The sequence below is a fragment of the Geospiza fortis genome, unplaced genomic scaffold (genome assembly GCF_000277835.1).
Source record: "Geospiza fortis unplaced genomic scaffold, GeoFor_1.0 scaffold31, whole genome shotgun sequence".
NCBI lineage: Eukaryota > Metazoa > Chordata > Aves > Passeriformes > Thraupidae > Geospiza > Geospiza fortis.
In genome coordinates this window covers 984,360-999,074 of record NW_005054483.1, presented here as the reverse complement: position 1 = coordinate 999,074, position 14,715 = coordinate 984,360, and the positions used below count along the sequence as shown (strand labels likewise).

Genomic DNA, 14,715 nt, shown 5'->3' with positions numbered 1-14,715 from the left:
TTTGACCAATGTGTTTTCTGTGACAGGACATCAATGAAATGGTGCGAACGGAGCGTCCAGACTGGCAGAATGTCATGCTGTATGTTACAGCCATTTACAAATACTTTGAAACCTGAACCCCAATCATTCAGCAGATCCATGGGATACAACCAACGTGAGCTACCAGATGGAAATCTTACTGAAATACTAATCCCCATTCCACTCAAAACTGGCAACATTTGAGTCCCCTCAAACTTCAGTGACACTATCATGGATTGCCTCAGATTGCTTCAGCTACTAAGCATGGGAACAACTGTTTAAAAGTAAGAACTTGTTGCCACAGTGCTTGGAATAACCCAAGCTATTAAGCTATTCAGATTAATTATGTAGCCTAAAGAGCCTGAACTACTTCTGTGCTGCCTTGCCAGTCAGACTTCATGAAACTTTCTTTGCTGGGAGAGTGAGATGAATGCTTCCTCTGGCATATAGGAGACTGAATGTACAGATAAAGCTTTGAGAAGGAAAAGGATAACATGGCATCATATCACTGAACTTTCTGCAGCATCCTGATTTCACAGACTCTGAATATTCTACCCACAGCATATGGCAGCCCCATACAGTAGAGTTCTTAATGGTAACTTAGTTACTGCCTATACAGCTATTTTCCATCCTTTAAAATGTGCACAATATTCTAGGAAAGCAAGCTTTGATTCCATAATGACAAATTGAGGGGAAAAGTGCTCTTGATACCTCGAAAAATCTGGCACAGAAGAAGTCTTCATCCTAAAGCTTCATTATAAGCCTACCTCTGTCACAGTGATGTGGCTTTCATCTTTATCTTATGGATTGTAAAGACTAGCACATGCAGCTCCTGGCTTTCAGGGTACACTACACTTCAAGGAATCTGTGCAAAGTCCCTGTGCTTCCACTATAACAGCAATGAGTCAATGATCACCCCTTGTCTGGCTTGTTCCTTGCTCTCTCCCTGCTCTGCCTGTGCTGCTTTCCCCTGCAGCAATACGAGCACACATCGTGGATGGCTGTGCTGGAACTGTGCAAATGGGACAGCATTTCCTCTGCAGAGAAGATATTCTCCATAAGATGTAATAATGAAGTAGTTTGTCTCAAAATCCAGCTTTGCCATGTTTTCTGTGTGTTTTTCCTTGGTCTTGCACATCCTCATCTGAGTGACAGGAGGTGAGATGTTCTCTGGGAAGGACTGGAGGAACTGATGTAATGTGTGTCCACCCAGCCGTCTCAAATACTGCGTGGAAATGACTCACTGTCACAAGGAAGGAATTGAGAAACTTTAGTCTGCTCAACTTCTTTTTCTTTCTGAAAATGTACCTGAATTCATTTAGCAGCTCTTGGGCAAAAGAGTTTAAGTGCCTTAGCTATCATTGAGTTGATAGGTGCTGGCACTTCAGGGCCTGCTGTGGAATGTTAATGGCTCCCAATGGTTTCGTGGCTCCCTTTGTCACGAGCCCTTTGTTGTAATCTTGTTTGTCAAATCCAGGGGAGACTTCACTCTGTCATTGCTTCTGCCTCTTGCTTTTCTGAACACTTACCAGCAGTTCAGCCATGGAACATCTCATTAATATTAAGCAGAAGCCAACTTGAGCAGTGAGTTCTGTAACAGCTGCTATTTATAAGCACAGGCTCTTTCAGCAGTAACTCCATTGTAAAGAAAATAAATCTGTTCTATGGTGCTCTTACGACTGTTAAGGACAGTTTGAATGTCATAGATGTTAACCCAGTGAATGCAGCTGTGCTTGGCATCTGTGAAACTTCTTCATGGTAAAAAAGCACAGATTTAACTCAAAAGTATTGCCAAATCCAAAACCCCATCATCTGAAGAACATAGCCCATGTGAAGAGTAATAATTCAGCATGTCTCTAGCATTGTATAACAGTACACATTTACACTGATATGTGCCTGTGAGAATTATGGAACTTTGCAAAATAACTGCTTAACCTGTGCTGAGGGCCTTTGGAGAAGTTTGCAGAGCAGTGGTGTCTCAAACATTCTTGCAGCTCTTTAGCACTAGAAGTAGAGACCCTCAGATAATTAATTGGTGCATTTGAAGAGCCAGCATAATCTAAAGACAATTGTTACAAGCGAGGTTTCAAGTGAAAGATCTTCATTAATAGATTTTAATAAAAGTCTGAAATGCATTTTCCTCTCCTCTATATTTCTTAAATTTTTTTTTTTTTACTTCATTAGTTTCAATAAGAATAGTCTTAGTGGAAATACTCAGTGCTGTCTTGCTTTCTATCTCCTATTATTAAATTCCAGATTTTGCCAATCAGTGTTTTAAAACCCTTCTGTTCGTCCTCTGAACTGATATCCTTATCTATGATTGTCTTATTCATTGCCTTAGAGTTAAAAAATAATATTTTTCTAATGAAAAGGATAGCATTTCTTGTTCTAAATTCACTCATCACCTGTTTTGGTGAGGTAATTCGAGCTTTGAGCTGATTTTTTTTCTGTCCAATGGTCACCTTCATTTACCTGGAATGTTGTCAGAGTCCTTAACTGCAATAACCCTGAGAGTGTCACCACTTGTCAAAGGAGAAATCATGTTTGCCAGATCCCTTCTGTTAAAACATGAACTGCTGCTCTTCAGAAAGGAAGAGAGAGAAAAGCTAGCAGTAATTATAATTTGGATCTTGTTGTGAACTTCAGAGCTCTGTGAACTTCTTCTTGGTGTGATCTGTCTGATAGAACTCTGTGAATCCAGCCCAGGAGCCCTGGGCTTCAGGAAGAGGTTTCTGTGTCCTGATGTGTCTGAGCCTTTACGTGTCAGGTGCTGCCCCTGGAAGGAATGGAGCAATGGAAGAGCAAAGCAAACACAATGCCCTGCTGCACTCCACACTGTGGCTCTTTCTGAAGGTTCAAACCACATTCAGTTGCTCAAGAGGAAAAATAGCATGAGCCCTTCTGGATGTGGAATAAATATACTGTTGTGTTTTGTCTCTGTTCATAGTTAATCCTGAAACAGCCTGGTTTTTTGCTCATGTCAAGTGCAAGTTTATGCTGACTTATTTCCCTTTTAATCCAGAAGGTATTTCTGAATGTACTGAAAATATGTTGTCATCCATTTATATTTTCTATGTGCCTTGCAAAAGCCTGTGCTGTGGAACATCAGGGTTACTTATGGCCAGGGTGGGCAGCAAGATGGAGCTGTGGGACCCCCTGGTGCAGGTACAGCTGTGTCATCCTCTGGATCCTGGGGATGGAAACACTTCCATAGGTGTTACACTGGTTGGTTTTGTTTAATCCAGTTTGATTTGGCTGTTTGTTTCAATAGAAACACTAATTTAGTATCTCCAGTGTGAATCTCTGGCCCTCACAAAAATGTCTTTTTCCCATGCCTCTGAAAAACTGGGTGAAATTTTCACTTTTAAATTTGTGTTTGTGGTTAGTTTATCCAGAATTTCGCATATAATTGTGGCATATTCCAATTTAAAGGTAGATTTTTGTGTCTTTTGCATAAAATATATTCTTCGAGTTACATGTAGTGTTTCTGATAATTTTTGTCTCCAATTTTATGAAATATTTCCACTGTTTGTGTTTTTCTGTAATGTCTATTTTCGTGTCTTAGAAGGCCCTTATTTTTCAGAGCTAAATGAACTCTGCTTTAATTTATTGGTGTAGACTCCAGTTCATGTCCTGGCAGAGGGGATGCTCTGGTTTTAGGTGCATGAGGAGAAATGAACTGGAGCCCTCCTGTCATGGTGCAGTGGTGTGAGCTGCTGAGGCTCTGCCCTGGCAATGGTGTAGCTGTGACATTGGAGTCTTGTTTCTCTTCCTGAGCTCACTGTTAAGTTTTAGCTGTTTTTTCAGTCTCAGCACTCCAGACATTTGGGTTCTTTTGCATCACCAGATTACTTTCACTCAGTTCTGTTTCTGTACAGATTTGGCCCAGGACACAGCTTTTATTCCAGCCTAGTTTTAACCCAGATTCTTTGGGAAGCTGGAGATTTGGAGAACTTGTGGGTGTTTTTCTTCCTGCCTGTGCCTGCTCTGGGGACACTGCCTGGGGTTCAGGTGGTGTGTGACAGTTCCTTCCAAAGGCTGAAGTGAAAGTTACACCTTTAAACTGTGTTCCTGTGACTCCTGTGGGGACTTCACTTCTTGTTTGCCTCTTGCAACTAACACAGCCCCAAGCAGGAGCTCCTAAGGGGCAAAATTCTTCTGGGAAGGAATCCAGCTGTGCATCTTCATGCTGCTTTCTGCCTGCTGTGAGTTATGCTGAGGTGGTGTAGAAAGAGAACCTTAAAATAGTCATGTTCATGGATGGACAGAGTTAACTGTATGGTTTGTTTGTGGTCCTTCCCTAGACTTGGTAAATATTTATTTCTGTTTGGTTTTTATGTTCTGTGAGCTCTATTTCTGCAACTCCTTCCTTTAAGCTGCCATTAGTGTATCCCTTTCTTTATGCTAATGTTAACCAGTTTGAGGCATTATTTGGTGAGAAGGGCTATTAGAGTGTCTTTGTCAGCCAGGAGTGCTGGACATGGCACTGTGCTTTCCCAAGTTAGTGTGTGTTGGCTGGCAAAACACAGACAGCTCTTAATACATTCAATTGTCCCTATTTAGAAAGGTATTTTTAATAGTGTTCCTGCTTTCACAGGAGAGGAGCTGGATGGGTTTTAAATTACTGTGTGGCTTGCTGTGTCCCTCCTTCATCTAAGGTTCTTCTGTTGTGTTCCCTGATTTCACAATCAGCCTTGTAGTACACTCTATAATTATCTAACCCAAGATGTTCAGCATCTGGAATATGTAGCAAGTATGCTGTGGGTAATTAATGCTAAATAACTTCAAAGGTTGAGGTTTGTACAGTTCTGATTTCTGTTAATTGATACAAGTCTTTTTGTCTTTCTGTTTTTGCTACACTTTGCCTAAAGTTGTTTGGATGCAACACCCTTGAGCTTGGTTTGACAAAGCCGCTGTCCTGATCTCCTGAGCTAATTCATTCTGGGATATTAGAATTATTTCCTCCCAATGAAGCTTTAGTAAAACCTATGGATACCAGATGACTTCCTTCCAAGTGACATTAGCTTTTGCTTGGAATATTCCTTGCCCAAAGGCCACTGCCTGCCTCAGAGCTGCATGTAAGCTTCCCATCAGTCCCAGCAGGAGCTGGGGATGCAGAGCAGCAGGGTAAACTTCTGGCACAATATTACAGCAGCCTGATGCAATTAAGCTGGTTTCATTTTAATCCCCTATTTTCAGGGGTTTTCAGTTTAGGCAAAATCATTTACTGAAAGCTGAAATGTGGCCTGTTAGTTCTCCACTGGGAAGTATGCTTCTGTTTAATAATATTTTTATGAGATTGTATTTATGGAAATGGAAAGAAAAATGTCATAAAGCTAGTTTTGTTGCACTTTTCTAAGGCTTTTGTATTTTGCATAGTTCTAGAATATGAGGAAGTTGCTTGGGGAGGTCAAGGCTTAGAACCTGCTCTGCCCCAGCACAGGAATGTGTGATGTGCATTTTCACCATGTGATCCATGTAGGATTTTAATTGCATGTAACTGGTGTATTTATGTGGCAGTGAGGGAGCCCAGCAGACATTTCCTGCTGCACAGGAGCCATTGGCAGTCCCAGTTCCACAGTTCATCAGCTGACCTGTTCTGACTGTGGACTGCACTTGCAACAATGGAATAGTCCATTTTTGATTCTGAGCTCTTTCAACAAATGAGGGAAAAGGGGCTCCTTTTTTTTTTTTTTTTTTTTTTTTGTTTTGTTGTTTTGTTCCATCATTGAAATTTCTCTGGAGGCTTTTAATGGTTTCCAATTATTGCATATGTTCATTTTAGGATGGTTACTTGGAAATCAGTTCATCTTGGAGGGCACAAATACATGGAACATTCTCAAGTAATTATTCCTTGTAACTTAAAACATTTCAGTTTGGTAGAAACTTTTGGTTTTATGTATATTGTAAGGTTAATTTTTCTGTCTATAAGTAGCACTTTTATATGTATCTGAAGGGGTTTTTTTGAACAGAAATGTGGTTTTTCTGTATATTATCTAATGGGAAGAAAGTATAACACTGCTAAACAAGGCATAGAGTAGTTTGCCTCCAGACTGTAAGTTCACTTCAGGTCAGTAATGATCAGGAGTTGTTCAGAGTATCTGAAATAAATCAGTGATCCCATTTACTGCTGGGCAACTCTCCTGATCAAACCCAGAAGGGCATTAATTGGTATCCTCCTCCTCTTGGAGGGTACTTCAGTTCAGGTGTGAGGCAGAACTGACAGAAGTGGGATGAATTTTGGACTTGGTGGAAGAACAGAATTTTATTGATGCCTCAGTCTGACTTCACAGCACTATACTGGATAAGGACTAACCTTGTTTGAGATGACACTGCAGCCAGTAATGATATCTCCTAGACAGCTAATTTAAAGCTCACTTTCCGTGGCCTTTAAAGATGATCTAAAACCCAGTGATTCTAAAAGCTCTTCTCATCCTTCCAGCTTTTCTGATTTGTATTGGTTTTACTCTTCCCTGGAGCACAGCTGCTGTGTGTCAGTCTGTGTATGGGTTTAGAAATTCCCCCAGACAAGTGCAAGTACTTTGCTTTTTTCCAGAACCCTTTTGAATAGTTTACACATATCTTACATAGAGAGAGGCTTTGCATAAATGTACAGATGTACCCACATGTGTAAATGTGTGTGTGCAGATATGTGCTCCTGCAGGTTCTGGTAACATGGAACGTGTTTCAACAAGTGCTTATGTCTTGAATACTTAGGCTGGTGTATTAGTGTAGATATTTAAGTGGCAAGGAGGAAAAAACATGTTGTTTGCTTCTGGTTAGAGCTGAGAAACGCAGCTCTGAGGAAAATCTGAATGAGTGTTCCAATTGTATTTCACCCTGTTTGTGGTTTGAAAGACACAAGTTGGTCATGATTGGAACATGAGAAGTCAGCAAGCCTGTGTTAAGCTAAACCTTTTGGAGGACCCAATACGCTTTCAGTTTGCAAGGACCACTAGAGACCTGGGCATTTTACTTTCTCCATGATGTATTCTGTATGAGTATTTAGTATGTATGCCTTCAATTTGCCAATGTTGCCATTAATTATTCATGAAATAAAGGTTGCAAATAGGAGAATGTGTGTTTGTTTTCTTGGGTGCAGGGCTGCGCAGGGGCTGGTCTCAGGCTGCCTCTGGTGCTGCAGGAAGCAGTGCTGGGGTGAGGGGTGTGTGCCAAGGCCTTGTGTGCACACAACCTCAGGAGTTTTTTGGAAATCATCTCTCTCTTGGGATACCAGCAGCCTCTACCCCCAAAGGGTTTTAGGTGATAAGACAGTGAATACCCCAGATAAGAGGGACATATTTAAGGCATCTGCTTAGCCTGTATTGTTCTAGAGAAGGAAATTGCAGAGAATATGTTCAGTTTAGGCAACTTCTGTAATAACATTGCAGGTTTAGAATTACTTAAATGTTACTTAGCCCAGCCCAAGTAAGGCAATTGTGTACTTACCCCCTCTCTGTCACTAAAGGAGTTGGGCTGGAGGGAGGTTGGGGGCTTGGGAATCTCTAGAACAATTCAAACTATTTAAAGCAGAAGCCTAAACACAATTTTTTCCAGGTGAAAATAAAGCTTGGAACACCTTAAACCTGGTTTGGTCTCAAATTGTCCTGGATGGTAACTATTAACAACTGCTGGTTTAATTTCAAGTGTTCTGGAACAAATTGGATCCAGGGGTTTGGATTGAACTCCTAATTATTGTAAATATTGTTCTGAAAATCACTGGCTAGAGTAGGTATTTTAATTTTACTTTTTTTTTGATACTTTGTGTGGGGTTTTCTGACTGTTCAGCAGTCCAGAAAAGTCTTTGTCTCAGTAATGTTATGCTGCAAGAAAGTGTCTTGTTTCTCCTTTCTTGAGGTGAAATATTCTCCCTGAGAACTCCTTGCAGTCCTGCCTGCAGTGTCTGCAGCTGCTGGAGGGGTGTGGTTTAAGAACATGCCTGATTTAAGAAAACATTTTAGTTCTTAAAATGGATTTATATCCTGGTTTTTAATATTTCTCTTGCAAATAAATGTTTCAGAAGTATATTGCAGTACAATGTCAGAAAATAGATGTTCTTCTTTTCTGTAGGAAGCACGTGGCAGCTCCATGGGAGGGACTGGTCCATGTGCAATGGGCATCTGGAGGGCAGGACTGGGCCAGGCCTGAGGGATGCTAAAACTGCAGGGTCTGCACAGTCTGAAGGGCTGCAACTTTCCTTTCCAATATCCACTGAAATAATATTCCCTCACCAGAGTGTTTTCATGGATTGCCTTCCAAGCTGTCACTAAAAAATTTTGTTAAAAACGTGAAACCAGCTCCGTAAGTGTGTCTAAGTTTAATATAACAAAATTGGTTCATTAATTTTTAAGATCTTAACTGTAATGAAAAGCTGCAGCTATATGGAATAGTGAAATAAATACCTCAGAAGCAACAGCAATATAATATTCCATTGTGTTAAATCACAGAATCTGATATTGGAGTCATGGTTTTCTGCAGTTACATTCTGTGGAGGAACTAGGTTAGCAACAGAGACCTTCTGCTGAAATTGTTAAATTCTGTGGATAGCAATACAGATCTTCTGCTGAAATTGTGCTAAAGGGTTTCACAATTGCTTTGATAGAGGAGACTTGCATTAAATCATGTCTGTGGCAGAATTCTACAAAGGGCAGAGATCAGAGGAGCTCACAAGATGTGCATTGTTACCACACAGAATTATTTTAGAGGAGACCCTTCTCACTGAAAGTTAACTCCTTTCTAAACTTTTAGGGAGCTATTTACAGCCAGTAGCTACTGGAAGAACTTAAAAACCCAACAGAAAGGGAGGTGGATTCTGTGCCCCTCTCAGCTCCCTCCCTCAGTGCTTTGTCTGCGGTGTTTGTTCAGCACTCTCTTTCCTTGAGCCCAGCATTTCATGTTGAGATGTTCTCCTATCTCAAGCTGGTTTTCTTTTTCATCCTCACTACTAAGGGTTGAGTGAATTCTGCTGTGAATTTGCTTGGGGAGTTGTGTTGGCATTGAGGAAGCCCCAGTGCCTTCTCTGGGAATTCCTGCTTGCTGCTGCAGCCCAGCCCCTTCAATGGGCAGGTTGGTTAATTAGTGTCTCTGGTCCTGGCAGCTCAAGATCAGAACAGCATTTGTGTCTAATTAAATATTTTTATTAGTTTCATTTCTATTAGAAGAGTTGAGTTGAAACTTCTTCCATGCAAGTCTTTGTTCAGAAAAAAGCATTGTCTATGAATTTTTAAAGAAGCAGATGAGGGAGTGGTGCCACTAATTCTAATCCAGGTTAAGGCTTTTATTAGCCTTTGTCTGCTATTTCCTCTGTGTCACCACTGTTTAGTCCTTTTTGTAGGACTGAATTTCTGGATATTTAATGCCCTATTTGAAAAATATGATGTCGATTTTCCTTAAATGGTCTTTGTCCTTCAGGATTTTCAGTTCTTTGGAACCTTCTTAATCTCATTGTGAAAATGGGGTTGGACGCAGTGGTGTCTCACCACAGTATTTTTGCTCTTAGCCATCTGCATTGACTCTATAGTGTGGGGCACTATTTGTGCTTCTCTCCAGTGCTGTGCATAGCTCACTCCCTTGTTTATGTCCTTTTCTTAAACCAGTTTAGGCTCTTTCCTCACGCCAGAAGCCTAAAAGTTAAGCTCTTAAAAATGAAAGAAACTTGAGAAGGAGACATAACAGTCTGGAGACAACTTCACTGAGCTGTTGACAATATCATATTTTTCAAAAATAAATATCCCACAGAGCACCAAAACGCCACTGTGTTTAGGCTGTGTCTCCGTGGGGCCACACTCAGAGTCCATGGGCTGCACCAGGGCACAGCCTGCACTGGGCATAGCCAGGGCTGGCTCTGCAAAATCCCAGCTTTGCATTGGCAGCTTTGCAGTTCAGGAGCTGCAAAAAAAACCCCCTAAAAACGGCTGCTCTGAGAAATTAATAGAGCTGGACTCTGGTATGGGCAGGGACAAAACATCAAAGGAGGCTTTGGTGCCCTTCTGCTCCTGGCCAGAGGTACAGCTGGCATTGGAATGGGAGCTAAAACATGAGCCCAGCTCTATAAACCTCTCAAGTTGTGTCATTTTGCACCAACATTTGCAGCACATGCTCATCCCTAGCAGGGAGTGGTGGGGAGCAGGGTCAGCAGCCACTTTTGGTCTCCAGTTTGTGTTGTGACAAAATGGGGTTGTACACAACGTGTGTTTTGTAGAGTTGAGTAAGGGTTGCCCTCTCATTGCTCCTCAGAATAAAATGAGAATAGTTCAAGTGAAGAAGAATCAAGTGACTTCTGCTGGGCCTTTCAATTCAACAGTTCATTTATTGTGTAAAGGTAAGTTATATTCTAGCTGTTGCTCTGCAGCTCCCACATGATGATTCATGCTACCAGTTTTTCTTCTATTAATAGTTTACAGAGAGTGCTTAAATTTAGATTGAATTCCATCTCATAGTCTGTCATGCTGGATAGCATTGAGAGGAATAAAGCCACAGTCTGTTTGGGCAGTGTCTTTTATGGAGAGTAGTCAACTCCTGACGTGAAATTACTGAAAATCCTTCCTTTGTTCCTGACCCAGACTGGACTCAGACTGTGTTGGGGACATGGTTTGCATTTCCCTGTGAGGGCAGACCTTACCTTGACTTCAGCTTCTTTTCCTTAAGCCTTTGGTAAAAGCTGAACTGGAATTGAACAGTTGGTGCCAAAGGCTTCAGTCTCTGACACGGGAGTGTCCTTCATTACGATTTTAGCCATGGGCATTGCCAGCACAACTCTGCGTGTGTAACTTTGTTAAAGAAGACACTCTTCAGAAAAATTGAGCTTTCCCAATGTTGATTTTAAAAATGCTATCAAATATTTAATGTGGAACAGTGTGTGTGAAATAATCACATATATACAAAAAAACCATACAGGTTTGCATTTATATATATATATATATCTGTCTTTAATGTTGAAGGATTTGCTGGTGTATCCAAAGGACCTCGAGTAACTGTGCCCTCATCCCTTCTTTTAGACTAACACAGGTGTCTTTCATTGCTTTTGAGGATATCCAGGCTGTATTTGTGGGAGTGGGATATGTACAAGTCAGAACACACCATTTTAGATGTCCTGTTTAACAACACTGAACACGTGTGCTAATGCAACACTCAGTTTGATGTTCTTGGCAAAATATACATCCCTTAAATGTAATTTTGCACATATTAAATCAGTCAGTCTGGTTAGAAAGAAAAATTTCATGACAGAGAAGAGCCTCAGAACTGATAAATCGTTAATCTTTTTGTAAAGACAGCAATAATTTTTCTGATTGAAATAAGATTAATTCTTCCAGATTCTGTCCTAGGCAAACTGATGATTTTCAGTCCTCCACATGGAAGCCTCAGTACCTGGGTACGATTTGCTGCCTCCCAGGGTGGCAGGCTGTTTGGTTGTGAGTCTGTTTTGTGTTCCAGGGGATCCCTGGTGTGCCCAAGGTGTCACTCGGGCAGTGCCAGCAGAGAAGGGTGAGTTTCTCAGCAGGCATGAGGGTTTTATTTATTTTGCTCTCACCTTTTTGGAGTGAGCATTTCAAGGGTTGTTCTACACAGGTTTCTAGAGTTTACTGCTTGAGCTGAGTTGCTAAATCTGAGGAGTGCAAACATTCTTATCACCACTTCTCAGCTGCCCAGAACTCAGGAGTTTGGCTTGTTCAGTGAGACAGTGAACAGGATGTCACTGCAGCTCTGCTTTCCAGGAATGAGAGAGCCTATCTTGGCTGCACACGGGAGAATCAGAAAATTTAATTCCTGTCCTTGCAGCCCTGGACTCCTTTCAGCTCAGAGCTGGCTCTGAACGTGTGGCAGCCCCCCCATGGCTGTGGGGCTGCTGGAAGCTGTTTTGTTTCCAGCAGGTTTCAGCCTGTCTCTTCATGCCATCCCTTCTCAAACTGCCTGGGCACAGCACTCACAGTAATGCTGGTTATTCTCCAGAGTGACCAAGGGAAGTTGCACTCTCTGGTGCTGCCACCCCTGCATTTATTATAAAATACAAAGATTAAAAAGCTGTTTGTATCCCTTACTGTCAATTTACTGTCATTGGCCACTGGTAAGGGAGGGCATAAGTAGAATTACCCAGAGGTAAGGACAGTGCACATGGAATATGCACAAGAATTATGGTCTGATACTTGACAGGAACAATGGCATACAACCACGAGAAAACCAATTCATTTTTTACTTGAAAAGAGAGGTAACAGATCTATTCAGATCTTATTATAGTAATGGAAGTTATCCTATCCAACTGCTGAATAGGACATAAAACAGCAGCTGCTCATTATAAACACAGTTACTTGTGCAGAAGTGAGAAATGAGCATGCAGGAGCCATAGAGGGTCTGGCCCCGTTGCTCTGGGAGGTGTTAATACTGATTTTAACATCTTGGATCACTGCAGAGTTCCCCCCTGCACAGATAAAATCAATAGGTGGCAATGAGGATCAGATATGCCATCCAAACTGGAATGGCCAGTGAGGGAAGGAACCAGTTCTTCTGGGATCAGAGCACTTTTTATAGAAGGAAAGTAATTCCTAAGAAGCTTTAGAAGCTGGTCAGGGAGCCATTATCAGCCAGTCCTGGGAAGGTACTTGGACATTTCTTTTGGATTTTTTATAACTTGCTGATTTAAAAGAAAATCTATGTAGTCTACATCAAATACTCTTAAAATTGGTTAGCAAAAAATCAAAGAGTTGCAGCTGGGAAAAGAAGCACCCAATGATGCATTTCTGGGGTCCTTCAAAGGTATGGTGATCAATGTTTGTGACTTGGGAAACTTGTAAGGTGATATATTGAGGATGGGGTGGTTGGGATAAACCAGTCTGGCAGTTCGGTGAAGAGGATTGACTGCAACAGCTATATTTAATGTATTCAGGAACAAAATCATATTTAGAAACTGCATCCTGCTCCTTAAAAGTATTTTGATTTCCAGCTTTCATTGATTTCTGTGGGAGAGAGTAATTTGGATGGCTTTGAGGATCTGGGCCAAAGAGTGAGGCAACCTGTGCCTCACAAACAGCAAACACAAACACAGCAAACACTGCTCTGGAAAGGAGCAACACGGAGCAGATGCAGCACAGCATGGCAGGCAGCTGATTCTGACTTGCTCCTCTAGTTCAAAAACAATTGCACAGCATAAGATTTCATGGAATATCAACTGGGAGTGGGAAAATACCACCTCTTGTACAGGGCAGATGTGAGGCCCTTACATGAATAGTATTCCATTCCTAGTGTCAGCATTTTTTAAAAGGCTCTGGTAAACATCATGTAGGCAGGTGGCATTTCTAAATCTATCATCTATGCAGCATGTTTTGATGAGGCTCCTAATTTTCTCATCTCCCACTTTTGTTTTTCCTCTTGACTTGGCTAGTCAGTGTATGTGTTCCTTAAAATCATTTCATGTTACTGTGTGGTAAATTACTCCAGCTTTTTCTGTAACTTCCTGGGGGAAAATTGCTTTTTTTTTTTCTCCCCAGAGGATTCCCATTGTGTTTGGAGCAGCCCTCACTCTGCTCTGTAGTTCCCAGCTGCCTGGCTGAGCCAGCCCATGAACCAGCCTGCCTTCCTGGCTGGGGTAAGAGTGGAGGGGAGGGCAGCTCAGCTGCTGGCTGCTGCTGCCACTGCTGGATTTTTAATGCTGAGATGCTCATAGATTTTGAGGTTGGCTCTGGAGGGGCTGGTGCCAGTTCTGCTCCTTCTTTCCTGCTGTCTTGTTACACCAAGGAGTTGTAAAGCATCTCTGCTGCTGGGGAAGGCAGGGTGGGCAGTGCTGGGTGTCAGCGACGTGGGAATGGTTTTGGGGTGAGGAACCCTGGAATAAAACCTCACTGCATGACACAAGCAGTTCCTGCAAGAGGGGCCTGGCCTGCTGTCACCGAGGTGGATCGGTCTGTCACAGGCTGGGACCTGCTGGTGGTTTTTCCTGTTTGCAATGTCCACCCAGTAAGAACACATAGATTACTTACTTGCTAAGAGGTGAATTTGAAAAATAGGACTTAAAAAGCTTAGAAGATGCCCACAAAGACCAGTGGGATCAAATTCTGGAGAGGTTCTCCCCCTGTTTCAGAATTGCTGCGAGATGAGCCATGGCTGTCCCCCAGTCCTTCGGAGGAGCTGGCTGGGGACAGGCGCGGCCCCAGGGGAGTGTGCTGGGGGATCCACGGCCGCCTGCCCGCTGGGAGTGTGAAACTGCTGTCAGAGAGTCAGTATCTCTGCAGAGAGCTCCTAAACACTTCGAGTGGCAATGCACGGGGCTCCTTTCCGTGGGTAGAGGTGGCAGCTGGGCAGAGAGGAGAGTGAAGCTGCTCCGTGTGTGCAGCCTGACCCGGTGTCCCCTCAGCACTGCACGGGGCCACCCAGCCCTGGGCGCTACAGCTGCAGCTCCCACTCGCTGGGTGGGTTTTCCAGCCTGGAAAGAAGTAGATGCTTAAAATATTGTAGTGAGAAAGCCCTCCTCTCCTCTCCTCCCCTCTGCCCTCTCCCCTCTCCTTTTCCCTTCCCTTTTCCCTCTCCTCTCCTTTCTTTCCTCCTTTCATTGTATGCAGATCGAGTCCGGTCAAAGCGCGCTGCTGTCACTCGCAGGTCCCTCACGACACGCCAGGACTCCCAGGTAAGTTCCCTCTGTCCCGCAGCCCGCGATGCTCTCCGGGCTCTCCGTGTGGGTGCCGGCTCGCCGCCGGCCGCCCGGTAAAG

The 14,715-nt window shown here is 42.7% G+C and overlaps 2 protein-coding genes across 7 annotated transcripts in view; both read left to right on the top strand.

Moving 5' to 3' along the window:
* SPECC1L (sperm antigen with calponin homology and coiled-coil domains 1 like) overlaps window positions 1–7,095 on the top strand; it is a 50,111-nt gene extending 43,016 nt beyond the window's left edge. For all 4 annotated transcript variants that reach the window (XM_031063177.1, XM_031063174.1, XM_031063176.1 and 1 more), the window contains one exon: window positions 27–7,095. In XM_031063177.1, coding sequence (XP_030919037.1) covers window positions 27–116 — 90 coding nt within the window. In that variant the 3' untranslated portion in view covers window positions 117–7,095. The remainder of the gene's footprint in view (window positions 1–26) is intronic.
* A 7,100-nt stretch (window positions 7,096–14,195) lies between these two features.
* ADORA2A (adenosine A2a receptor) overlaps window positions 14,196–14,715 on the top strand; it is a 24,876-nt gene continuing 24,356 nt past the window's right edge. For all 3 annotated transcript variants that reach the window (XM_031063164.1, XM_014310101.2, XM_031063165.1), the window contains exon 1: window positions 14,196–14,632. The gene's annotated coding sequence lies outside the window, so the exon portion shown is untranslated. The remainder of the gene's footprint in view (window positions 14,633–14,715) is intronic.